The sequence below is a fragment of the Pelodiscus sinensis genome, chromosome 1 (genome assembly GCF_049634645.1).
Source record: "Pelodiscus sinensis isolate JC-2024 chromosome 1, ASM4963464v1, whole genome shotgun sequence".
Taxonomy (NCBI): domain Eukaryota; kingdom Metazoa; phylum Chordata; order Testudines; family Trionychidae; genus Pelodiscus; species Pelodiscus sinensis.
This window is the reverse complement of record NC_134711.1, coordinates 45,839,295-45,863,933: the sequence shown is the minus strand read 5'-3', so window position 1 is coordinate 45,863,933 and position 24,639 is coordinate 45,839,295. Positions and strand designations below refer to the sequence as shown.

The 24,639-nt window shown below is 44.2% G+C and overlaps 1 protein-coding gene and 1 long non-coding RNA gene across 10 annotated transcripts in view; one reads left to right on the top strand and one right to left on the bottom strand.

Moving 5' to 3' along the window:
• Positions 1-2,676, bottom strand: part of LOC102446925 (uncharacterized) — a 54,907-nt gene extending 52,231 nt beyond the window's left edge. Inside the window, exon 1 of one of the 4 annotated variants that reach the window (XR_012903943.1) lies at positions 2,419-2,676. This is a non-coding gene — a long non-coding RNA (uncharacterized LOC102446925). Of the gene's footprint in view, positions 1-1,539; positions 1,684-1,758; positions 1,896-2,418 lie in introns of those variants that run through there. The other 3 variants (XR_012903942.1, XR_012903940.1, XR_012903941.1) reach the window with 3 other exon arrangements.
• The window catches only part of MET (MET proto-oncogene, receptor tyrosine kinase), a 130,917-nt gene continuing 107,830 nt past the window's right edge, over positions 1,553-24,639 (top strand). Inside the window, exon 1 of one of the 6 annotated variants that reach the window (XM_014573355.3) lies at positions 1,553-1,855. Coding sequence is in view for 1 of the 6 variants with exons in the window: in XM_014573353.3 (XP_014428839.1) it covers positions 19,570-19,596 (27 nt within the window). In the remaining 5 variants the exon portion in view is untranslated. Of the gene's footprint in view, positions 1,856-1,941; positions 2,075-2,220; positions 2,518-2,538; positions 2,679-2,725; positions 2,829-19,462; positions 19,597-24,639 lie in introns of those variants that run through there. The other 5 variants (XM_014573354.3, XM_075929236.1, XM_006122537.4 and 2 more) reach the window with 5 other exon arrangements.

The following is a 24,639-nucleotide window of genomic DNA, read 5'->3' as shown; positions in this document are numbered from 1 at the left end:
AAACAGAGTTCATAACCCAAACATGAGCCCCCACCCCGGCCAAGATTCGCCCAAAGTCCACCGACTCCCCAAAAGTCTCTGTCCCCCCAAGTCTCTGTGCCACCCAGAGTCCCAAAGTTCACCCGCAGGGTTTCACCTCCCAACCTGGGTAGAAATGGGGGTGGGGAGATAGATAGGGGGCACCTTATACGAAACCCCGCTATGCTTCACCAGCTGTCTCGTCCCACACCTCTGGACGCTCCGCTGGGCACCTGTCGCCGCTTCTCGCCTGCTGCCGCTCCACGCCACGCCACTGGTCGCCGCTCCTCGCCTGCCGCCGCTCCATGCCACGCCGCTAATGGCCGCTCCTCGCCTGCCGCCGCTCCACGCCACACCGCTGATGGCCGCTCCTCGCCTGCCGCCGCTCCACACCACACCGCTGATTGCCGCTCCTCGCCTGCCGCCGCTCTACTGGCTGCAGTAGGTCTGGCTCTCAGCCAAACCAGTGATTTCAGCTCTCAAATGAATCCAGCTTTCACTGGACTAGCAAACAAAAAGACTCCTCAGGGAGTCTGCTTTAGGTCTGTCCTTAAAACAAAGGGGGAAAGGTGCAGGCTGGGCCAGTCTTATAGCTCACACCTGGTAGGTGTGAAGCAGGCTGACTCAAGTCCTTTAACCCTTTCCCCCAGCTCTGTTCACTCAACTCTGGAAGGGGGGAGGCTTGTTCTTCCGAGACCTCTTACCATGATGGTGGTGTCTCTCCTGCAAGCACTGGTGGCATGTTTTACAGTTCCCACATTTAGGGGTAGCATGATTAGTGACCCCCACAACAGTCCCAAATTATATACAATTCTCCACATTCCATTCCAACACTGACCCTCCATCAGCCCTGGCTGAATGGGATTTACATAGCCACACCTTGGATTCTCTCCTGAGCAGTATTTACATGTCAACAGTTAACAGTTAATTACCTTGTAGAGCTAAACAACTGTAGTGGGCACACCCACCCCTCCTTTCAGCTGGCTGACAGCAAGCAGCAGTTCAGCCCCTGCTTACATCAGTGGGGCAGCATGCCAGAGGCACTGGCACCAGTCGCTGGACCAGATGTTAACATTTCTTCAGATACCAATGCTCTCAAGTAGCAACAGAAGGGAAGGGATCTGCTTTCGACCCCATTTATTGTTAAGGCAGCATAAATAGCACAGCAGTGTCTGAACACGTTTTACCACCTGGCCTTAGAGGGACCACCTAAGGGCTGGATCCTGTAAGTCTCTCCGGCAGGTCAATCGGTTCAATGAGGACCTGCGATTGCAAGGCTCCTTCACCAGCTGGGGCGGGCTCAGAGGCTGGGGCGCTCAGGGTGAGACGAGGGCGCACAGTTTAGCTCTGTGCGGTCCCTGGGGTTTGCTAGAGGCAAGCAGCGGCGAGGGTGGCTGGGAAACCGCGATGGGTGCCAGGGCCCAGGGATGGGTTGGGGGGAGGGGAACAGGTGAAACTTTTAACCCTGCTTCGTCCCCCCTCAATTATTTCAGCCTTTCAGCGTGGCCATGTCCCTTTTACCTCACCGGCTCAGCCCCCAAAGCCCCGCGGGACTGGTCCGCCTGGATCTCCCCTGGCCGCGCCCCGAGCCGGTGCCCCCCTGAGCCAGTCCCCGCCCGGCTCGCCTCTGCAGCCAGCGCCAACGGGAAATGCTGCGGCCTGTCCCCGCCGCAGCACCGAGCCCTGCCGGGGCTCAGTCCCCGGGTGGCGGGCCGAGCTCCAGGAACCCCCGCTTCCCACCTGGCAAGCTGCGGGGCGGGGCTGGGGGAGCGGCGCTGAGGGACCCCGGGCTGAGGGGAGGGGCCGCCCGCTCCGCGCCGCCGGGCCCCGCGAGGCGGTGAGTCACCGGCAGGTCAGGGCCGCGCAGGCGGGACAGGGGGAGCCGAGGCCACAGGAGCCGGAGAGGCGCCGCGGGAAGCGCGCAGCGCCGCCGCCTCCAGGTGCCCTGAGAGCAGGGCTGCGCCCTCCCGCCGCACCGGCGTCGCCTCCAGGTGGCGGGAGCTGCTCGCGGAGCCCCAGATGCGGGGCGGCTGCCTCAGCTTCCCGCCAGCCCAAGGTACAAACGGAGCGTGCCCCGGAGCGCGCCTAGCGCCGGGACCCGCCTGCCCAGCGCCGTGTGGGGAGGGGAAGGGCCCGGCGCCCCGCTCTGCCGGGGGCAGTTCTCAGCCGGCGGGGCGCTGCCCCCAACGCGTGCGAGAGAGACCCGAGCGGCTCGTGGCGCGGCGCGGGGGTTGGGCACTTGTAGCTGTCAGTGAGCCGGGCGGCGGCGCGCAGGCACCACGCCCCCGGCCGGGCTGAGGGCAGGGGGCGCTCGCCGGGCGGGCGGGAGCCTGCCTCCTTCAGGAGCCAGTGGCTCCGCCGCGGGGGTGGGGAGGTGAATGAAGGGCGCGCGGCGCTTACAATCCGCTCTGGAACAAGCCCGCTGTGACTCAGCCTGACGCCGCGAAGTGCCCCCGCACCCTTCTGCGCTGGGAGGGGATCGCCTCGGCCTGCCCGCAGGTGCTCGCGCGTCTCTGCGGGTGTCCTGGGCGGCTTCTGTCCTTGCTCGCTCCATGACCTCGCTGCTCGGCAATGTAGCGGGAGGGGCTGGCGTCCAGCTTGGGACCCCCACGCAGACCCCGGCTGGAAAAGCGCGGCGTTGGCTTTAGCAGGCGAGACAGGTACTGTAGGCATGTACACGGCTAGGGCTTGGGAGTCCCTTAAGGGGTTCCGGGGGATTCCGACTAAGGAAAACATCAACTCTGCTCGAAAGTGTTTTCTGCGATCGTGCTTTACAGCAATACCTGCTTTCATAGCTGGAAACTTCCTGGGTGAGAGAAGTGCTACTATGACCAGGGATAACTCTGCTGTGTATGAGGAGTGCCACAGAGTCTAATTTTGACAGAATCATATAAGTTCTTCTAAATTTTCATCAGATGATTATCTGCATTCTTTTTCATTTTTTTCATATCCTAGAAGAAGCTGATTAGGCTAATTGTTCCAAATGGCATTAGAAAGAAAACGCCACACTTAAAAACATTCTCTCTAGATATGTTGTAAGACGCATCACATTGTATATAACACAATATTTAGGCTTGTGTTTCGGTCTCTAGAAGCCACCTACTGTACGTATGTTGCTATTAAAATGCATCTTGTATACTATTTTTGTCAACTATTATACTTTCTCTTTGTGATTGTCTATCTATTTGAGATAAGCAAAATGACCATTAGCTGTGCCTTTGGGGCATAAGAGGTTCAGAAATGCACATGAAATCAAAGATTTCAGCTTATTCAGAAAGCTTTGTAAAATTTAATTTAAATGTTCAACTTCGAAATTTTTTTAAAATATTTGTCTATTGATAGTCTTGTGTAGTTAATCGAGCTTACATCAATTTAAATGCTTTTTTAAACAAAAAAATACGCTGTGTTCCAAATCAGCAGATCACATACTTTACAGATCTGGAGTACTTACAATAAATCAGCAAGAAATATTTTAATTTATTTTATTTTAAAGAGTAAATTTGTCCAAAATTAGAAATAATTTACAGTCTGTAAGGAAACTTTAGTAGTGTGCCCATGTAAATATTACATTAATGGTCTCTTTATAAATATTTATGTATGTTCCAGAAAAGTGTAAGTACTAAAGTTAATCCTCACCCTCTAAAATGTTGAGTAATATTTAAAGACTACAAACACTTTAATAACTATACAGGTCTTTGGGATTTGTTGCCTTTCTAATCTAGAGGATTTACTTTGAGAAGCTACAATGTATGGATGTTTTTTCAGGTTTCTTAGGAAACTTTTGTATATTGTGGTAATTCATTTGCTTTTGATGTATCTCATCCAAAGTGTCCTTTTGCATTGCTGTCAAGCAGAAAATAGGTGGGAATCACTTTTCAAATTCAGAAGGTACAAAGCCATACCTAGGCCAGGTACAAAATGTCCCACTTCTCTATACAAGCTGCATAAATATTTGCAGCTAATATTTACACTTGTTATCCAGTAAAGACTACAGGGCTTCTCTTTTGCAAGAGTAGGACATTAAAAACAAAATAACCAGAGAAAATAACTACTAGTGCAGTGTCCTTTGCACCCGTTATCTCTTTAAATCTGTAGCCATAGATAATTTGAAATACAGGTATTTTAATACACAACTGATAATTTGAAGAAAGGTATTATACCAAATTAGTTGTTTAAAACAATCCCTTTACAATTCACATCAAAATCTATTTTTGGAGGGTTGCAAGTTTTGTCTTGTTTGGCGTCTTTGTCTTAATGCTTTTCGGAACTTATTATCATTCCATAACACTCTTTACCCACTTATTAGAGGGTTGCTTTCTTTACAAAAGTGTTCTGGATCCAGACTATGCCTTACAGATTACAATAGTGCAATGGGAATACAATAATGGGGATAAGCCAGTTAGAAACCCAAAACTTAGCACAAATTCATTGAGAGGTTCTTAAACAAAGAATTGTTAGCAAATTTTGGTTCCTCCCCTCATCAAGCCTACAAGTACCTAACATCTGCCTCCCTACTGTCTCTAAGACACCTTCCTCCTTTGCACACAACCAGGCAAGTCCCCTGAAAATTCTGACCTACTTCTGCTGTGCCCAGTACTATTGGGGTGTCGAATAGTTTATCTCCATCCTTCTGTGATCTGCAGACGGGTGCTCCCCATTCCTTGTCTCAGAAGGGAAAAGGATGGTCTCTTCAGCTTGCTGGACCCCAAATCAGGGTAAAAACATTCTGGAGACAATGCCATGCATCTGGCAGCAGGACAGCTGTAATCCACAGCAGTAGAAGGAACCTCAAAAATTGGGGCTACAACCCAGGCCCCAGGGCAGTGCTCACACAAAGAATTGTGAGGTCTCTCTAAGGACCTCTTTGTATTAGGCACCTATTTTAATTCTTCTCACATAAGGTAGCATGTTAGGACAGAAGCAGGGTCTTCAAATGTTTGTATTGGCCTACCACAGCAGGATCCTGCCAGGGAGATCTGGGTGCAACAGTACTGCACATAATATTCATAATACCATTGATAAAATGGGGAGATAAAAGAACAGTCACTTTGTATCCTCAGAGGATCCTAAGACCAGGCCATAAAACACTGGTTCCAAGGAGCCTTAAGGATTCCAGTTCCAAGATCTGTTGGCAGGAAGGAGAGAGAGCCTGGAATTCTCAGGGATATTTGCCACCTGACACTCTGAACAAATACATATGGGTCTGCAAACCAGCTCCGCTAGCTTTAGTTCATGAAACCCACATGACTAGGTTTCCCCCACTTCAGCTGTCATTGAAGCAGAGACAGAATGTTTAATAGTCCATTACCAGTCACTTGAGCTTCCGTCTTGTGTATCTTCTCTCTTATTGCCATAGTCTATGATTATCCCCTTCATGGACTTTAAATCCAGCCATTGAATCCAGTTTGCAGACTAGCCAGGCTCTAGCCAGTTTCCTCCAAAGCTCTCCACTCCCTTGTAGTCCTGTGCAGTGTGCTACTGTGGAGATGAGTTGGTCACAATGTATAGTGTTGATCTTCCTTGCCTGCCCCATCCCCCACTGTGCAGCCAAACCATCGGGGTTTTGTTTTGTTGGGCTTTCCTTTTAAAGATTGTATTTTTTTAGCAATGGTTTTAAACAAATCTATACTGCATCCACAGGAGCTGACACAAGCATGTTAGCATAAACCATTTTTAAATCATTTTTGTCACCCAGGGGAAATGCAGTGTAGACAAGGCCTTAAAGAAAAGAATAATTAGGTGACCTTTTTTCCTCAGAACATGGGGCCTGTTTTATGTAAAATTGTTTGAAATCCCACAAATTCTCATTATTCTTAGAATCACTAACCTTGTATTGCTTTCTTTGTTTCAAATACCTTTTAGAAAATCAAATCAGTGTTGCAATCTAATTTCTAAAGGCATTCATACACATGGTATGTGTGCTAGCTTGTTTCCTTTAGCACATTAACAAATCTCCCAAATTGCCAAGCTATTTGCCTTCAGGAATACTGTTATGTTGTGCAGGAAGGTAGAGCGTTTTTCATGTAATTTAATTTTTTTTAAATTAAAAAAGATAAAATTATTAGACCAGATTCATCTAGGGTGTAATGCCTGTGACGGAAAAGGTATTGATTTAAGAATAAATATTGCCCAAGGACTCCAAAGCTATTTCTTGCTTTGTTTTGTTTTTAAACTATACTATGCTATTGTTATGCCACCTGATGTGATCAGAAAGAGCAGGGCTGGGCAAAAGAGCCAGCGTGGGCTGGATCTGGCCTGCCAACCTGGTTGATTCGGCCCATGGCTGCCCTGCCACTCCTCTACCCCCAGGCCCTGACTGGCCCTGAGGCGGTGGGAGGGAAGGAGTGTGCAAAGCCCCCTCCCTCTGCCAGGGATGGGTTGCACCTAGAGGGAACTGTCAGCTGTTCAGAACAGCTGGTGGTTCTCTCCATGCACATGTGGGGTGAGGGGGAGGTTTAAAACTTCATGCCCCCCCACATCCCCAGGTTAATCAGGGTCTGTGGGCAGGGGAGCATGGGAAGTTTTCTGTCCCCGTGCCTTCTGCAAAGCCCTACCCCTTCTGGGGTGGCTCAGGGCCACTTCAAAAATTTGTGAAAGTGGTCCCCCTTCTAAAATTATTGCCCGCCCCTGAAATAGAGCCTGATATAAATCATTATAGTATGTCCTGGTGACTCCAGTGGTCTTTGAATGAACTGGGTACTGTTTGTACCAATATTTGAGTTGAGATATGGAACTGAGATAAGAGAATTTGGGGCACTCAGTGTAGGATTTTGCTAGATTTCACAAACAATGGTTTTCATAACATACTGATACATAATATTTGTAGAAAATTTTCTAGAGAAAACCTTTGAAGCTTGTGTTTTACAGCTGTATGATACAGCTTCTTCTTCTACTCCTAGGGAAGTCAACATTAAATAGATTTTTTTTTAGAGGAGGCAATCCTGGAATTCATCAAATTCAGATGAAACCTCTTGTGAAATGAAAAATACGTAAATGCTGTACCTTCAAAGAATTACTGGTCTTTTAGGTTCTTATACCATGCCTTTCACTGTGGTATTTGATTCCCAGCAGTGTTTTGTTGTGTGTGCCACAGCTGCAATTCTTGTCTTATGAACTATTTCTGTATAATTTTTCTTCCTGTATGATATGGTAAGGTACAAATAGGGATTCATATCTTAGTCACTCATCTTTACAATAGCTCTTCCATTTTTATGCCTATCCTACTAAACAGCATCCAACTCCTTTTGATATGTCCTAGCATAATTTGTGCTAAGGATCTGTGATCTAGCTTGATAAATTTAAAAAAGGCATACAGCTAAATAAATGACATTTATTGAAATTCATTTTTACCACAAAGCTACTTCATTTCAAAAATATCAAGAATAGTAAAGGATTGCAGATGCAATTTGATTAAATCTGCAGTTGTTACCATTTGCCTTCTGAAAATTGATTTTTCCTCCTCCCCCAAGCTTGACATGCTTACTGATTAAAAATCATGCATAGACTAAGACAGGTTACATTTGTTTGTATTTGTGTGCCATCCATGCAAATTCTAACAGATTTTGAAATGTACTGTAATTCTTCTACACTCACTCATAACCTACTAGAAAGGATGAACTTGCTTAGCAATAGCCATTTTTATTTTAAACTTTGATGATACATCTTTAAATTCTATTGTGTGAAGAAAAACACCTTATTGTGGAGAGGTTTCCTGTTTGTGTGTGTTTGCTGGAACAAAATCTTCCCTTTTGTGTTAACCAAACTTTTCTTCATAATCCAAAATGCTTATTGCAAGCTTTCCCATGAGCTTACTTTTTGGACAGGATATAATACTTATTTTTGCAAATTACAAATTTAATCTTTCTAGTCCAGCACCCTGGGGACTTGACTTGGTGCTGAACCAGAGAATTTGCCAAACCATGGGAGGTCAATATTGTCTAGCAGCATTACCAACACTCCCACTGCTTACTGGGCTCTGAAAAGACATTTAGGGTAAATTAGAGTTAAATAACATTACAGGAGACTGACAGCCAGGACTGCTGGCTATAAACAAATTTTATGGGACTGCTGGAAACTTGACTACACACACAAGTGCATATCTGGCTAACTAAAATCATGTTAGACCGCAGATGTTGCTGGACCATTGAGTGCCAGGTTAGAGAGCTTCAACCTATATCTGTACTTTGCATTGGAGCTGATGACAAAGCATAGAAGCCAAATTTTGCCCTTGATTACACTCCAGCAACTTGACTGAGCTCAGACGTTGCACAGGTGTAAATCTATACAGGTTTAGGTAATACTAATGATCCATAGTGTGTCCCTCCCAATGTTTCACTGGAGCTATGGTTGCCAAATTTGTAATTGTTAAAAAAAAATTGTAACCATAAATTTGGTTGTGACTAGAAAGTCACTTGAAACTTTTCACTTCTTGTATATATATTATATTTATTTGTATTAATAAATACATTTTATGGGCATTTGGTTTCCTTCAAACAAAGTTCATATGAAACAACTATCTGGCAGTGAGAGGACCAAGCCTGATGAGTTCTGTGCTCCTTGTGGACCATGACTGTTTATAAAAATTAATGGTCGTGTTGTCCAAAGTGGTTCATGAACCACAGGGTATGTGTACACTGTATTCCTCTTTTAAGAGAGGAATGCAAATGCAGACAAACAAAACTGCAAATGAAGCGCGGATTTAAATTTCCCGCACTTCATTTGAATAATCGCATCTGGCCGCTATTTCAAAATACCCTATTTCAAGAGGAAAAAACGCCGTGTAGACATGGTTATTTTGAAAGAAACCCCTTCTAGGGTATTTCGAAATAGCGGTCAGACACGATTATGCAAATGAAACATTGGAAATTCAAATCCACACATCATTTGCAATTTCGTTTGTCTGTATTTGCATTCCTCTCTCGAAAGAGGAATGCAGTGTAGACATACCCATACTGTGCATAGCTGGGACCAGAGTAGAGGCCAGCAGCAGGGCTAGGATATGCCTCCCTTCCCCTACTGCCCTAATAGCAGGAGCAGGTAAAATACATTTCATTGTGAATATTGTGAGGGAACTGCGTGGGCAAAAAAACTTCCCAGATTGAGGTAATTTCTGGGAAAACATTAAATCTATTGTCAGTTTATCATAAATAGAAAACAGGATTTTTTTTTAAATGATAGAGATTTTAATACTTAAATTTAAACAAGGGATAGAAGGAGATTTGATATTTATTGTAACAGGGTTCAAGATACTTCATGTGGTTTAAGGAAGATTTGTTTGATACTTTTTAGAGGTAAAAATTGTGTCTGAATTCCACGTGTGGGGAATTAGTTTCTTTTGCAGGAGCTAATGTTTTTGCGGATGGAAATGGGACAACAATGCAGGAGTGGGTATTGCTGGGCAGCATAGGACCAAAATTAAAAAATAGTCCTGGGCAATATTCTTGCCAGCAAGTTAAGGGAATGTGGATTGGATAAATGGACTGTAAGATGGATAGAAAACTGGCTAGACTGTCAGGCCCAATGGGTAGTGATTAATGGCTTGATGTCAGGTTGTCGGTCGGTTTCTAGCAGAGTGCCCCAAGGGTCAGTTCTAGGGCCGGTTTTGTTCAATATCTTTTTTTAGGGACCTGGATGAGGGGATGGATTGCACCCTCAGCAAGTTTGCGGATAACACTAAGCTAGGGGGAGAGGTAGATATGCTGGAGGGCAGGGATAGGGTCCAGAGTGACCTAGACAGATTAGAGGATTCGGCCAAAAAGAAATCTGGTGAGGTTCAAAAAGGCCAAGTGTAGAGTCCTGCACTTGAGACGGAAGAATCCCAAGCATTGTTACAGGCTGGGGATCAACTGGCTAAGTAGCAGTTCTGCAGAAGAGGACCATGGGATTACAGTGGATGAGAAGCTGGATATGAGTCAACAGTGTGCTCTTGTAGCCAAGAAGGCTAATGGCATATTAACATTCATTAGGAGGAGCATTGCCAGCAAATCCAGATAAGTGATTATTCCCCTTTATTCGGCTCTGGTGAGGCCACATCTGGAGTACTGTGTCCAGTTCTGGGCTTCCCCACTATAGAAAGGATGTGGACGCACTGGAGAGGGTCCAGCAGAGGGTGACCAAAAGGATTAGGGGGCTGGAGCACATGACCTATGAGGAGAGACTGAGGGATTTGGGTTTGTTTAGTCTGCAGAAGAGAAGAGTGAGGGGGGATTTGATAGCAGCCTTCAACTTCCTGAAGGGAGGTTCCAATGAGGGGGGATTTGATAGCAGCCTTCAGTTTCCTGAAGGGAAGTTCCAAAGAGGATGGAAAAAGGCTGTTCACAGTAGTGACGGATGGCAGAACAAGGAGCAATGACCTCAAGTTACAGTGGGAGAGGTCTAGGCTGGATATTAGGAAAAAATATTTCACAAGGAGGGTGGTGAAGTACTGGAATGGATTATCTAGGGAGGTGGTAGAATCTCCATTCCTAGAGATTTTTAAGTCTCGGCTTGATAAAGTCCTTGCTGGGTTGGGATTGGTCCTGCCTTGGGTAGGGGGCTGGACTTGATGACCTCCTGAGGTCTCTTCCACCTCTATGATTTTTATGATAATAATATTTGAATGCGCCCCTCTTCTTCCATATATCAATTGTTTTAGGATAGACTGAAACTTTGCACAGTGTAGATAGCAGAACAAAGCTATGCTGCTTTAAAAGGAGCCCCTAGGAGGAAGTCACAATTTGTCCTTGACTCCCACCACTTTGCTCATATAAAGAAGCCATTTACTGTAGTCTTTTACTAGCTGTATGTGCCTTCTCTTCTCAGTTCTGCTGGCTTTGAGGAAGAGTGGCCTATTAGGCTGTGTCTAGACTACATGGCTCCATCGATGGAGCCATGTAGATTAGACAGATAGGCAAAGGCAAATGAAGCCGCGATTTAAATGATCGTGGCTTCATTTAAATTTACATGGCTGCCGCGCTGAGCTGACAAACAGCTGATCAGCTGTTTGTCCGCTCAGCGCGCTAGTCTGGATGCTCCCCTGCCGACATCAAAGCCCTTTGTCAGCAGCCCCGTTATTCCTCGTGGGATGAGGTTTACTGGAGCTGCCGACAAAGGGCTTTGATGTCGGTAGGGGAGTGTCCAGACTAGCGCGCTGAGTGGACAAACAGCTGATCAGCTGTTTGTCGGCTCAGCGCGGCAGCCATGTAAATTTAAATGAAGCCACGATCATTTAAATCGCGGCTTCATTTGCATTTGCCAAAAAACCAAATCTACATGGCTCCATCGACAGAGCCATGTAGTTTAGACGTAACCTTAGAGTTGAAAGTAGAAAAGGAATAGTCCTTGCTCTTTTCCCTTTTAATGCCCAAATCCACGGTGCAGAGTTCTGAAATATGGCCATATTGACTTACTTCTGCTTACTGCCGTATGATGGCTATGCTAGGAGCCAGGCACAATCTGACCCTAAAATTGTAACTTTTGTGGCATAGGAATTTATGGGTGGAATCTAGTTTTGTTGAAGTAAATGTGAGTTTTGCCATTGACTTTAATGGACTCTAGATTTCACCTCAATGCTCAGTCTGTGTTTGTACAGTATCTAGGACAATGGGGCTGAAACCCTGCATTAGAAGTAGAAGAGCTGGGTGAATTGTTTCATTTGAAATATTTCTCTGATAATAAAAAAAAGTTATTCTTTTTGTCGTTATCAAAATGGAAGCTGCCATGGGAAATGATGGTTTTCTCAAAGAAAAGTTTATAGAAACAAACATTTTCTTTGTGGATCTAATAAATGGTCAGTAATAACAACAACCTGTTAGTTAGGATGACCATATCTCCCGAATTGTACAGGACAAGCCCTAAGTGCTGGAATACTTGGAGATTAATCAAGATCAAAACTTTGATACTGACTCTTATTTTTACAGTGGATACTAGCCCTTATTTTTAAGGTGAAACCATGGAAAAGTCTGTCTAAATTTGCCCTTCTGAATGTGAAGTGTGTAGCTTGTTCTATTTGTAGATTTTTCCGTAAGAGTACTAAAATTCTGTATTTGTAGTGGAATACATTTTTGCACTCAAACTGGTGTAAGTTTGGAGAAACTCCAAAGACTTCAGTTTATTCCAGATACGTGTTGGTGTAGATGAGAGCAGAATTTCCTCCTATCACTTTAAGACTTGATAATTATATAAAGTAGAACTAGAATCACTGTTTTGAAAAACACACCATATATATTTATAGATTACTTGTATCTCCCACCTCCCAAAAATCCGTTTTTATGAATCAGTGTAGAGAAAGTATGATTAAAAACTAGAAGTAGCATTTAATTAAAGACAATGAAAGGTAACAGTACTTGAATATATGTCATAAGGTGATTAATTACCACTGTTGAATGTTATTGAAAATGATAAATGAATTACTGGACTAGCATTCAGGTTTCCTGGCAACTTCTTAATTGATTTTAATTTTAAATACTACATATACTATCCTGTAAATCTTTTGTTTAAAATCTTTAAGTTCTTAGCATTTTTTTTTCCTGAAAACCATACAGGTTGGACCTCCCTGGTCTAGCATCCTAGGGACCTGACTAGTCCTGGATGAGGGATTTTGCCAAGCCAAGGGAGATCATTTATGACCTCTCCTTACTCCCTCCCCCCCGTGCCCTGCTGCTGGCCTCCATCCCCTGCCTTGCCCCCCAGTGGTCTTCCTGACTTCCCCCACCCCTGCAGCCCATCTGAGCTGCCAGCGCTCCACGGAGCCCAGATGAACTGTGTGCCACCTTTCCCCCCTCTCTCTGGGGATCCCTGGTTGGGTGGGGCAGCAGCAGCTGGGGAGCTCCGTCCTGGGGAGCCCCAGCATATTGGAATCCAAGTCCAAGCCCTGCAGGCTGGAGCTCAGTGACAGTGGGGCCGCAGCAAAGCCAACTACAGGGACGGGGAGCATCCTGGGAGGCCAGTGGCAGGGGGCCTCCTCGTATCCCACAAATTCCCTCCTTCAACACAGGTGAGGTCCTCAGGGTGCCAGACAAGGAAGGTCCAACCTGTACAACAAGTGAATTGTTTTTACAGTACAAAACCTCTTTCAGGAAATAAGACTGAAGAGTGAGGGTATGTCTACACTACCACCCTAGTTCAAACTAGGGTGGTTAATGTAGGCAACTGGAGTTGCAAATGAAGCCCGGGATTTGAATTTCCCGGGCTTCATTTGCATCTTGCTGGGCGCCGCCATTTTTAAATGTCTGCTAGTTCAGACTCCGTGCCCGCGGCTACATGCGGCACGAACTAGGTAGTTCGGATTAGGCTTCCTATTCCGAACTACCGTTACTCCTCGGAGTCCGAACTAGCGGACATTTAAAAATGGTGGTGCCCGGCAACATGCAAATGAAGCCCGGGAAATTCAAATCCCGGGCTTCATTTGCAACTCCGGTTGCCTACATTAACCACCCTAGTTCGAACTAGGGTGGTAGTGTAGACATACCCAAAGATAGCTGAAAAATAAGAGATCCATTTCTCTACCAGATTATTGGTGCCTTCAGCATTTTTCAAATTCAATTCTGAATATAAGTTATTGACTAAGAAATACATGCATATTATTAATGGGGCTAAAAGCCAATCAGTCAAATTCTGGCCAATGTATTTATAGGGAATTCAAAGCTATTTGAAAAGATGATCCCCGTGTCATTAATTAATGTTACTAGGGAATGTAGCCTTTCACCCCCATTCTTTAGAGAATAATTACTTTTTTCATTAAACAATATGTAAGATTTTTAAAGATTTATTCTTCTATGGCCTGTCATCCTTTTGACTTATACCCTGCACTTCTCATTGTTTGTCATGTATCAAGTCTTGCCCATTTTAAATGATGAAATATTGAGATTTTGGTAGCACTTTAAAGACTAACAAAACATGCAGATGATGGTATGAGCTTTCGAGGGCACAGCCCACTTCTTCGGAAGTTCTATCTGAAGAAGTGGGCTGTGCCCACGAAAGCTCATGATACCATCTACATGTTTTGTTAGTCTTTAAAGTGCTACCAGAGCATTTGTTTTAGACTAACTCAGCTACACCTCTGAAGCTATTGAGATGTTATCTTAAAAGTTCTTCTGTCTGTTTGGATGTTTAAGGGCCCAGTTCTGAAGTCCTAACTCAGCTAAACTTGGACCTGCCCTGCTCCCGGAAGCTGTATCCTGTGCAAGTTAAAATTGTGACCCCTTATCCTATTGAGTAATTCTTAGTCACACAAGCAGTCCAACTTGGGATAAAGGTCTGATACACAGGAGTGCAGGCAAGAAACTTCAGCTTGACTTCCTAACCTCAGTTATGTTATCTGGGTCAGGGATTCAAAATTTAAAACTCTTGTTACATGACAGAGTTCAATAATCACTGTTGCCAGGGGCTGCAATTAAAGCATTGAATTCAGTGGTGTTAATTATTTGAGTAAGCATTACTCACAGGAGTAAATATTGCAGGATCAAGTTCTAAGTGACACACACATACCAAATAAGCCTCTGATAGGGTATAATTATCACTTTATTTTACTTTCAAGTTAGCAGGTCAAGTTGAAGACTTGAAGTAGTCTATTTTGAAAACTTAAATCCACAGAGCAACATCACTCATGAGTGTGAAAATCCACACACCAAGAAAGTAGTAGTTGTGCCGAACTAACCTCGGGTGCAGATAGTGCTAGAATTCTTCCATCAACCTAAATACAGATTCTCAGGGAGATGGATTAACTACATAGGTGGGCAAACCCATCTCAACACTGTAGTGAGTGTATACCCCAGCAATGGACAACCAGCACTGGTGAGTGGTCTGCATGAGTGGCCCTCCTTCATCTCAGTGGGCCACAGGTGGACAACCTGAGGCCTGTGGCCCACTGAGGTTCTCCCTGCAGCTTATAGACTCCTTGTCTGCCTCCCTCCCACAAATACCTCTCAGAGCATGAAAAACCAATTTGCAGTGTTCAAGTTCTGGGAGGGAGGAGGAGATGCGGGGGACAGAGCATAAATCAGCCATTCATGGCACTACACAAGTGCTGGGAGGAAGGGGGAGTAGTAGGAAGTGTGGGTCTCCAGTGCCTCAGTGCACAAGAGGCACATGGAGCAAAGGGGCACACAGAGGGTCCACAGATTGTAGGTTGCCCATCAGTGGTCTACACTGAAGGGCTACGTCTACACTGGACCCTTCTTCGGAAGGGGCATGCTAATTTTGAACTTGGGAATAGGGAAATCCATGGGAGATTTAAATATCCCCCGCGGGGTTTAAATAAACATGGCCGCCGCTTTTTTTCTGGCTTTTTTACCGCTTTTTCTCCTTCAAAGTAGGAATAAGAGATACTCCGGAAAAGGGCTTTATTCCGGAGGATCGCGCCAGTCTAGACGCTTTTTTCCGGCTTTTCCCCAAGCTGGAAAAAAAGCGGCGGCCATGGTTATTTAAATCCCGCGGGGGATTTAAATATCCCCCGCGGATTTCCCTATTCCCAAGTTCAAAATTAGCATGCCCCTTCCGAAGAAGGGGCCAGTGTAGACGTAGCCAAGCAGTATGACAGTGCAGCTGCAACACTGAAGCTATGCTGCTATAGCATTTTAAGAGAAGACATAACTTAAAGGGAGCTTTGTCTCTAACCGTGACTTCATTAGGATTTTGCTTTCAAGTTAATAAAAACCTTTTTATTATTCTTTTTAGTGGAAGTGCAGGCTTATTTTAAGAAAGCTTAGCTTGTGGAATACAAGCTAGCAATCTGTGCTAGCATGCTTATTTTATTTATCTGAGACTCACCCCTACTTTTTTGTTCTTGGTGGAAAGCTCTCAACTCTGGAATGTTTAGTTCAGCAGGGAGAGAGTTCATTAGACCTTCACTAATACTGCAAGGCCTGCCTGTTGAGTGTGGGGCTGGATAAAATCAAGACCTTGATGTTGAAGATTTTTTTAATTGATTGTACATGCAATATTTTTGTATAGAAATTATGCTTTTGTATAGAAATCTCTGCCATAAGATCCAACGGTACTCTTTAATTTTTATTTGTAAGTAACTTAGTTATATTTTCATAGCACTTTGCTATTATGACCTAACTTATCTTTATGTCATCCTTGTTAGAAAAATGCATGATCTGAAGTCAGGAAGCAGCGTTTTTGCTTATCTTGCATAAAGGTCTCCAAAGCCTGACATGTTTTGACCTGAAAAGTAAGCCCGAGCAAGTGTGAAATAAAGTGAAGATCATTTTACAAAGGAGCCTTATCTTAAGACTATAGTCTCAGAGTGGTAGCCATGTTAGTCTGTAACTGTAAAAAAGCAAGTAGTCCTGTAGCAACTAGGGACTAATAAATATTTTTTGGTTTTGCCTATGAAAGCTCATGATACTTATTATATATTTTTGTTAATCTTTGGGGTGCTAGAGGACTACAGCTTTTTTTTAAGGACTATCAGTTGTGCATTTTAGCCTTCTCGGATATCTATTCAATTAAACTATCTGGCTTCAAGTGTTTCTTCGCAGCTCAAGCAGTATCAGGAGCAAATATTTTGATTATTTAAATTTTACTATTTAATAGACACCTATCCCAAGTGCTGGCACTCAGGAACTTTAAACTGATCCAAAAGGGAGGAGGGAGAAGCATAAGTAAAATGATAGTAGCTCCTATCCACCAAAAACCCGTCCAGTTAGCATGAAAATAAATCCACCCTGCACTCTGATTCAGTATTCCAAAACTCTGCAGCAAACAAATGCAGTTTTAATTAGGGCCTGAAATCAGCAGTTTGGGGGACTTTCACAATAAGAGTGGGAAAGAATTCTGTAGTTGATGGCCCCTCCAGAAAATTCTTCCAAAAAGAACCAAGTTCGCTCCAGATAATTCATCTCCACTGAAGTAGCAGTGTTACACAGGGGAGGGCTTGGTCCCAGGCAATTTAGTGATTTATAAGTTATTACCAATACTGTAAATTCCTGCAAAATAGATTAGTAAGCACATAGGCTATGCTCACAGTGAATTATTCACTTAACAAATGGACCAGCAGCAGTTCAATTGCTAAACTGAACTGAATTGTACAGATGTGGTCTCCTCACCTCAAAAAAGATATTTTGGCCTTGGAAAGGGTTCAGAAAAGGGCAACTAAAATGTTTAGGGGTTTGGAACGGGTCCCATATGAAGAGAGGTTAGAACGACTGGGACTTTTCAGTTTAGAAAAGAGGAGACTGAGAGGGGATATGATAGAGGTATATAAAATCATGAGTGGTGTGGAGAGGGCCACATAATAGAAGAACTAGAGGACACCAAATGAAATTAATGGGTAGCAGGTTTAAAATTAATAAAAGAAAGTTCTTCTTCACGCAGCATGTAGTCAACCTGTGGAACTCCTTGCCAGAGGAGGCTGTGAAGGCTAGGACTATAACAGAGTTTAAAGAGAAGCTAGATAATTTCATGGAGGTTAGGTCCATAAAAGGCTATTAGCCAGAGGATAGAAGTGGTGTCCCTGGCCTCTGTTTGTCAGAGGCTGGAGAAGGATGGCAGGAGACAAATCGCTGATCATTGTCTTTGGTCCACCCTCTCTGGGGCACTTGGTGCTGGCCACTGTCGGCAGACAGGCTACTGGGCTAGATGGACCTTTGGTCTGACCCAGTACGGCCGTTCTTATGTTCTTTTGTAAACTGAGTAAGGTGTGCAGCTCTGACTAGAGTATATTGTAATAATCTAATCTTGTGAGAAAGGGAAGGTAGCATTCAAAAGAAAAGGTCATACATTTTGAACCTAAACACAGATGTGGAGAAAATGTACCTACTTGATCATCCAAAAGCTACTGGGAATCTATCCAGACCAGTAATGTTAAAATGCCTATAATTGATTAACCATGAAAATTTCAGCAGTAACCTGATTATACATGTGTTGGGAGTCAGCTCCCTGGGAGCCGGTGCACACTGGGAGTTGGCTTTTAAGTTGGCTTCTGATCATCGCCTGCCACCCTGTTTCTGGGGAGCCAACTGCTGCCCTGCATGGAGCAATGGAAAACTGCCCTGGAGCCAGATCAGGAGCTGGGTGTGCCATTTGCGTGATCGATAAAGCATGAGTTTATCAGTTACCGATTTGAATTGCTACACTCTGATATCCATAATCCGGACTTCAAATTATTAATTTTGGTAATATATGATGGATGTATACTACCAATCAACATTGCACAGAAGATGGTAATTTGTTTTTGTGAAGGATTTATCAAATTCAGCATTTCACTTTGTTTTGAATAAAAAAAGTGAAAAATTGGTTTTCTGAAGGGAAATTCTGGGAGCAGAGAATTATGTTGAAGCAATAAAAAGGTTTTGTTTCAACAAAATGCTTTTTTAATTTCAACTTTATTTTGTATTATATAGAATTTTAAAATATTAAAAACATAATATTTCCAAATGAAAAATTGAAATATTTAATATTTTTTTAAAATGTCAAAATGGGATGCTTCCCCATGACCAGAACTCTTTTTCCTGGTTTTCTTTCTCCCCTCACCAAAAATTGGCAAAAACCTACTCAATTTCACAAATCTTTTTTATATCCATAAATCCACATACAGGCAGTCCCCGGGTTACGTACAAGATAGGGACTGTAGGTTTGTTCTTAAGTTGAATTTGTATGTAAGTCAGAACTGGTACATATTGTAGGGGAAACTCTAGCCAAACATTTCTCCAGAGCTCAGTTTTATTCTCCCACACGTCACTTCCCTCAGTCCTTTATTCTCAAGCTGAGGTGTCTACTGAGAAAAGCCGCTCCGCGTCTCCCTGGTCTGCTGGGGGGAGCGTTAGCTTTGCGTCTCCCTGGTCTGCTGGGGGGAAGCAGCTAGTGTGGGGTTGCCTCACCCTGTTTGTAAGTAGGGATCCGATGTAAGTCGGATCCATGTAACCCGTGGACTGCCTGTACTCTGACAGGATATGATTGTTAGCATTTTTCCAGTCAACTATAGATATCTGAAAAGACTAAAATGTACGATCAGTTCTAAGGTCATTAGTAAAATGATTTTCACTTAATCTCAGATTCATTCAGACTTGTTATTTAGGTCACAGCCTAAATATGCCTGGGTTTGGAGACCTTTTTGGTCCTAGAGTTCGTGAGATAAGCAGAAAGACTGCTTCTCTATTTCCTCTGACTGCTTCCCCCAGCTTACCATTATCACCTTAGTCTTTAAAACTCAACATGGTTAATCAGCTTCATCTTATCTATACACCAGTTTCACCTATACCGTGGAGGCACTCGATCGTAGTGTCTGGTCTAGATGAGATGTTCTATAAAGGAGGGTGGCAGCAACCTACTGAAAATATCTGACTTTGTGTCTTCATACTCTGCCTTTTGGTGCCAAAACAGTGACAGCGTTTACAGTGCAATGTGATTTTTGTTGGGAAAACATCCAGTTTTGGTGATGTAAAGCTTCCAGCCTCATGAGTCATTTTTGTCTCCCGCTCTCTCCCCCCTCCCCCCCCATTATTGTTGACAGAGACAGTGTGGACTCTGCTGTTTGTTTTGTCGAGAAAACTAGCTTCTGCCAGTGTCCCACAGTGCTTGCCCTGATGGCTATGCTCAGTATTTTGTGATTTCAGCTGCCCCACTGGCATGTGCTCCTTCCCTTTCAAAGCTCTGGTAAGTATCTGACAGCTGAATGAGCTGCTCCGTTTGGGAAACAAACAAAGAGAAAATCATTGGAATGCTCCTGTTCTGCCCTGCTAGGAACACAGCAGCAGGCAGACTGATGCTGCAAGGGGAGGACTGAAGAGACTACTGTGCTGCTTTGACATACCTGAGCTTGTTGGGATTCCCTTTGTGAGCGCTCCATGCTAAGGAATCAGCTGTGCCTTCCCATAACATTGCACTGTGGGATGCTTATCCACATTGCTTTGATCTGTCTGTCAACTGGTGGTAGCAATGTGCCATGAAGACGAGGTTTACACTATAGCCTTTTTTTTGGAAAAAGCTACTCAAATTGCACTCCGCAATTTACATAGCTTTTTCCGATTGCTTTTCTGGAAGTGGCTTTTCTGCCATTTGGCCATTTGGGGCCAAATGTCGGAAAAGCCTGCTCTTTCGAAGGAGCCCTTATTCCTCATAGAATGAGCTATACAGGGCTCCCTGAAAGAGCGTATTTGTTCTTCCACAAAAAAAAGTGGAAGAGCAAACGCGTTCTCTGGAAACCCTGCAGTATAGATGTACCCAAAATGTTGACAATGGAAGGCAGAAAACCTGGTTTGACCGGTTTCTCACGCTTTTGCATGTGTTAACAGCCGAACCTTCTTAGTGTAGACGCAGACTAACTCTCCTCAGATGGGTGAGGACACAGACCTCAGGCAGTTTTGGGACAGAAAAAGCAATTGTGAACTCTCAGGGGAAAAGAATGAAATCGCTTGGCCATTCTGCGAATATGCCCTGAATCTTGGAGGACTTTAGGATTGTGATACAAGTCGATGGCACCACATGGGCATGTAAATAAGTTGCACCTTAATATGTTGCTATGTACATAGATTGTATCCTTTATATTGTATTCATGTTCCAATAATATTGTGTGAGCAATAACCATCTATGTGCAGGAAATTTTTAAGGAATTAATAACTGGCTAGGAAGAGTTATTGGCTCTGGGGGTATGTCTACACTACAAAGTTAATTCGAACTAACGGACGTTAGTTCGAATTAACTTTGATAGGCGCTACACTAGCGCTCCGCTAGTTCGAACTTAGTTCGAACTAGGTAAACCTCATTGTACGAGGACTAAGCCTAGTTCGAACTTACTAGTTCGAATTAAGGGGTGTGTAGCCCCTTAATTCGAACCAGTGGGAGGCTAGCCCTCCCCAGCTTTCCCTGGTGGCCACTCTGGCCAACACCAGGGAAACTCTATTGCCCCCCTCCCCGCCCCAGACTCCTTAAAGGGGCACGGGCTGGCTACGGTGCCCGGGCCAGGTGCAAGCCTGCCAGCACCCAGCTAGCAGACCCAGCACCTGGCACGGCTCGAGCCAGCCACCTGATGCCCCCCAGCCCTCCCCCTCTTCCCGGGACCAGGCTGGCGGCTCCCGGGAGCTTGCCCGGGACCGCAAGAGGCGGGCACCCACCTGGTCTAGTGCGGACATTGTGAACCTCGTCCATGACCTCCACACTAGGCACAGGAAAGTGGCCGTCTAGGGCAGGAGAGCTGCCAGCCTGGCCACCCAGGAGCAGGTGAGCCCTGAGCTTACAATGGCCGTACTGGGTCAGACCAAAGGTCCATCTAGCCCAGTAGCCTGTCTGCCGACAGTGGCCAACACTAGGGACCCTGGAGGGGATGGACCGAAGACAGTGACCAAGCCATTTGTCTCGTGCCATCCCTCTCCAGCCTTCCACAAACTTTGGGCAGGGACACCACTCCTACCCCCTGGCTAATACCACTCCATGGACCCAACCTCCATCACTTTATCTCACTTCTCTTTAAACTCTGTTCTAGTTCTAGCCTTCACAGCCTCCTGCAGCAAGGATTTCCACAGGTTGACTCTTTGCTTTGTGAAGAACAAGTTTCTGTTACTAGTTTGAAGCCTGCTACCCATTCCTTTCCTTTGGTGTCCTCTAGGCCTTCTATTATGGGAACTAATGAAGAACTTTTCTTGATGCACCCTCTCCACCCCACTCATACTTTTATAGATCTCTATCCTATCCCCCCTCAGTCTCCTCTTTTCTAAACTGAAAAGTCCCAGTCTCTTTAGCCTCTCTTCATATGGGACCTGTTCCAAACCTCTGATCATTTTAGTTGCCCTCCCCTCTCCCAGCCTCTCTCTTCCCCTCTCCCACCTCCTTTTCCCAGTCTCCCCCAGTTTTGTTCAATAAAGACAGAATCCATTTTTGACCACACGTTTTCTTTATTTTGTACATCAGGAAGGGGGGCTAGGGAAGGGTAAGTGGAAGGAGGTGAGGGAGAAATGGGGTACGAGCCCCCGATGAGGAGGACTGGGCTGGCTCTGCGGGCTTCTGGGGGTGGAAGCTCTCCTCTAGCCCCCCAATAGCCCCCTCTCTCCAGATGGCAGCCTGCGGCAAGTGCAGCCGGTCTGATGGCCGAGTGCTGTGATGTGCCCAGTGTGGGCACTCAGGGCAATCCAAGCCAGGACTGCTTTGCAAGCGGGGCGCCCCTGAGAACTGTCTGTCCAGGGAGAGGGTCGGGTCCCTTTAAGCACAGCCCTTGGCTAGCCTGAGACAGCAGCTCCACACTCTAAGTCCTCATCTGATGCCCTGCCGGCACTGCTTCTGGCCATCCTTAACCCCGGTTCAGGGTCCAGTTAATGTGGACATGCTAGTTCGAATTAGCAAAACGCTAATTCGAACTAGTTTTTTAGTCTGGATCCGTTAGTTCAAATTAGCTTAGTTCGAATTAACTAATTCAAACTAACTTAGTTTGAATTAGCGCTGTAGTGTAGACATACCCTGGTATAGTTAAAACCAGTAACCAATGACTCAATCCCAGGAAATGCCCTTCACCAGAATAATTTATAATTACTATTATAACATTTTGATCATCTCTGTATTTTCCCTTGGTTGCTTATTGTGATTTGTTTCCCCCCTTTCATTTTATGACCCATGTCATTCACTTTAGTATCCCAGTATGTAAAATGGATAACTTTACTATAAGAGTGGAAAAGTGTACAAAAACTGCTTTCTATTTCAATGCAAGAACCAGACATGTGGAAAGAACACAAATGAAGAAGCAATACATCAGGATAGTCAAAGGGGTGGACATAAAAATCTGCTTACAGCCAGATTTGCCTACTTGGATCTTCATGAAAGCAAGGATTTCATACCAAACAAAATAAGTTGCCCCTGTTCTGTACTGACAGCCACATCATGTTTGCACATAGGCAAGTACATCTTCCAAAGGGCAGAATTTGTCAGGAAGAGTGAACTATCAGAAAACTGTAGTTATCCACCAGGGTGATTGTTTTACCAAAAATGCTGTTGAAAGACCCATATTTTTATGTGAGATTGTGTACCTGGATCAGATATAGAAAAACGCTCCACAACCTAAGCTTTGATTAAATAAGCCTGCACCTTCACTAGAATTTAAAAAAAAATTTTTTTAAGAGGTCATCTAGTGCTTTCACCCTCTATACAGAGGAAGGATTAAGTATACATAGACTATCTCTGGCAGATGTGTGTCTAACCTTTTCTTAAAAACCTCCAGTGATGGAGATTCTGCAACCTGTTGGGCTAGTGTAACAGAATCAAGCATGGCCATATAGTTTTAGTCAGAAAGCAAGGACCAAAAAATTGCTAGAGCTTGGATCAGGAGACAAGAGTCAGGGTCAGAATCAAATGATATGAGGAGTAGTTACCCGACTAAAGTCAGTAGACAAGAGTCAGAGTCAAAGACTGGAGATCAGGAAGGGCAGTACCTAGAGCCACAGCAAGCCAGAAACCTCTTCTCAAAACTAAATATACCCAGTTCTTTCAGCCTATCCTCTTAGATCACGTTTTCTAAAACTGTTATCACATTCTTGTTGCTCTCCTCTGGACTCTCTCAGTTTGTTCACATCTTTCTTCAAGTGTGATGTAACACACTTGTGAGGAAGTAAAGACGTATTATCTTTATTTTATAGACACAGAAAAAAGAAATGCAGAGAGGTGAAGAGACATGCCTATGTTCATGCAGTAAGTCTGTGGAAGCATTTGGAACCCAGATCTCTTGACATCTCCTCCTGATCCTTAACCACAAAATCTTTCTTGCTCTGTATTCTAAACAATACCAGATACAATACGAAGCATGACTTCACCTCTACACAGAGCTGCTATTGCATTTTTCAGGATGTAGGGTCCATTGTGCAACCCTTCAATTGAATAACACTCATGATGTGTAGTGTCATCTCACTGAATAATTTGCTACAGAGGCAGGTCTTGCGTTTACAGTAGAACTGCATTAATTTCAGTGCTTCTGGTGGTGAGGAGCTACAAAAGCACCACAGCTTCTCTTGTAAAGAATCTCCACAAGCACTCACTAGTATATTCCAAATGAATGTTGTTCAGAGTCTACTTTCTATTTTCTACTGTTGTCAATTAACACCTTTTTAAAGAAAAGCCATGCCCTTGTACATCTGGTGTAGAAAACACTATTGTATTGACAAGTCCCAATCCATCTGAAAAATTTAGCAGTATCACAGACTAACAATCTGGGCTATCCATTTGTGTGTGGCTTATCTTGTTTTTCATTCTTTCAATGTCTTTCTGGTCTTATTATGTGTTTGGCACGGCAACCCTTGCACTGAGTAGCACTTCCTTACGTGAATATAGTAGTCCCACTGAACCTCAACAAAAGGACTGAATTCCAAATTAGCCCCTTTTGAACAAACTAACACTGTCAATCTTCTCCATTCATTTGGAATATACCAGTCAGCTCTGACATTATGATAGCACCTGCACTGCCATTGTACTCAGTAACAGAAGCAATTAAAAATGTGCTACAGACTCGAGACCTGCCTTATCCTTAGGATATTATGGACTACGGGAGGTTTCAAAAGAAAAGCTGCAATTTGTATTGCACTGCAACAGACTTACAGTAAATTAATGTTAAACAAGTAAAAGAATATATTTTCTTCCTAGAAAAGGATTAAATTGATTCTTATGTTCTAATGAATGTTAAAAATAAACCTGGCAAAACAATGAACACTCTTTTTACTGTAAACA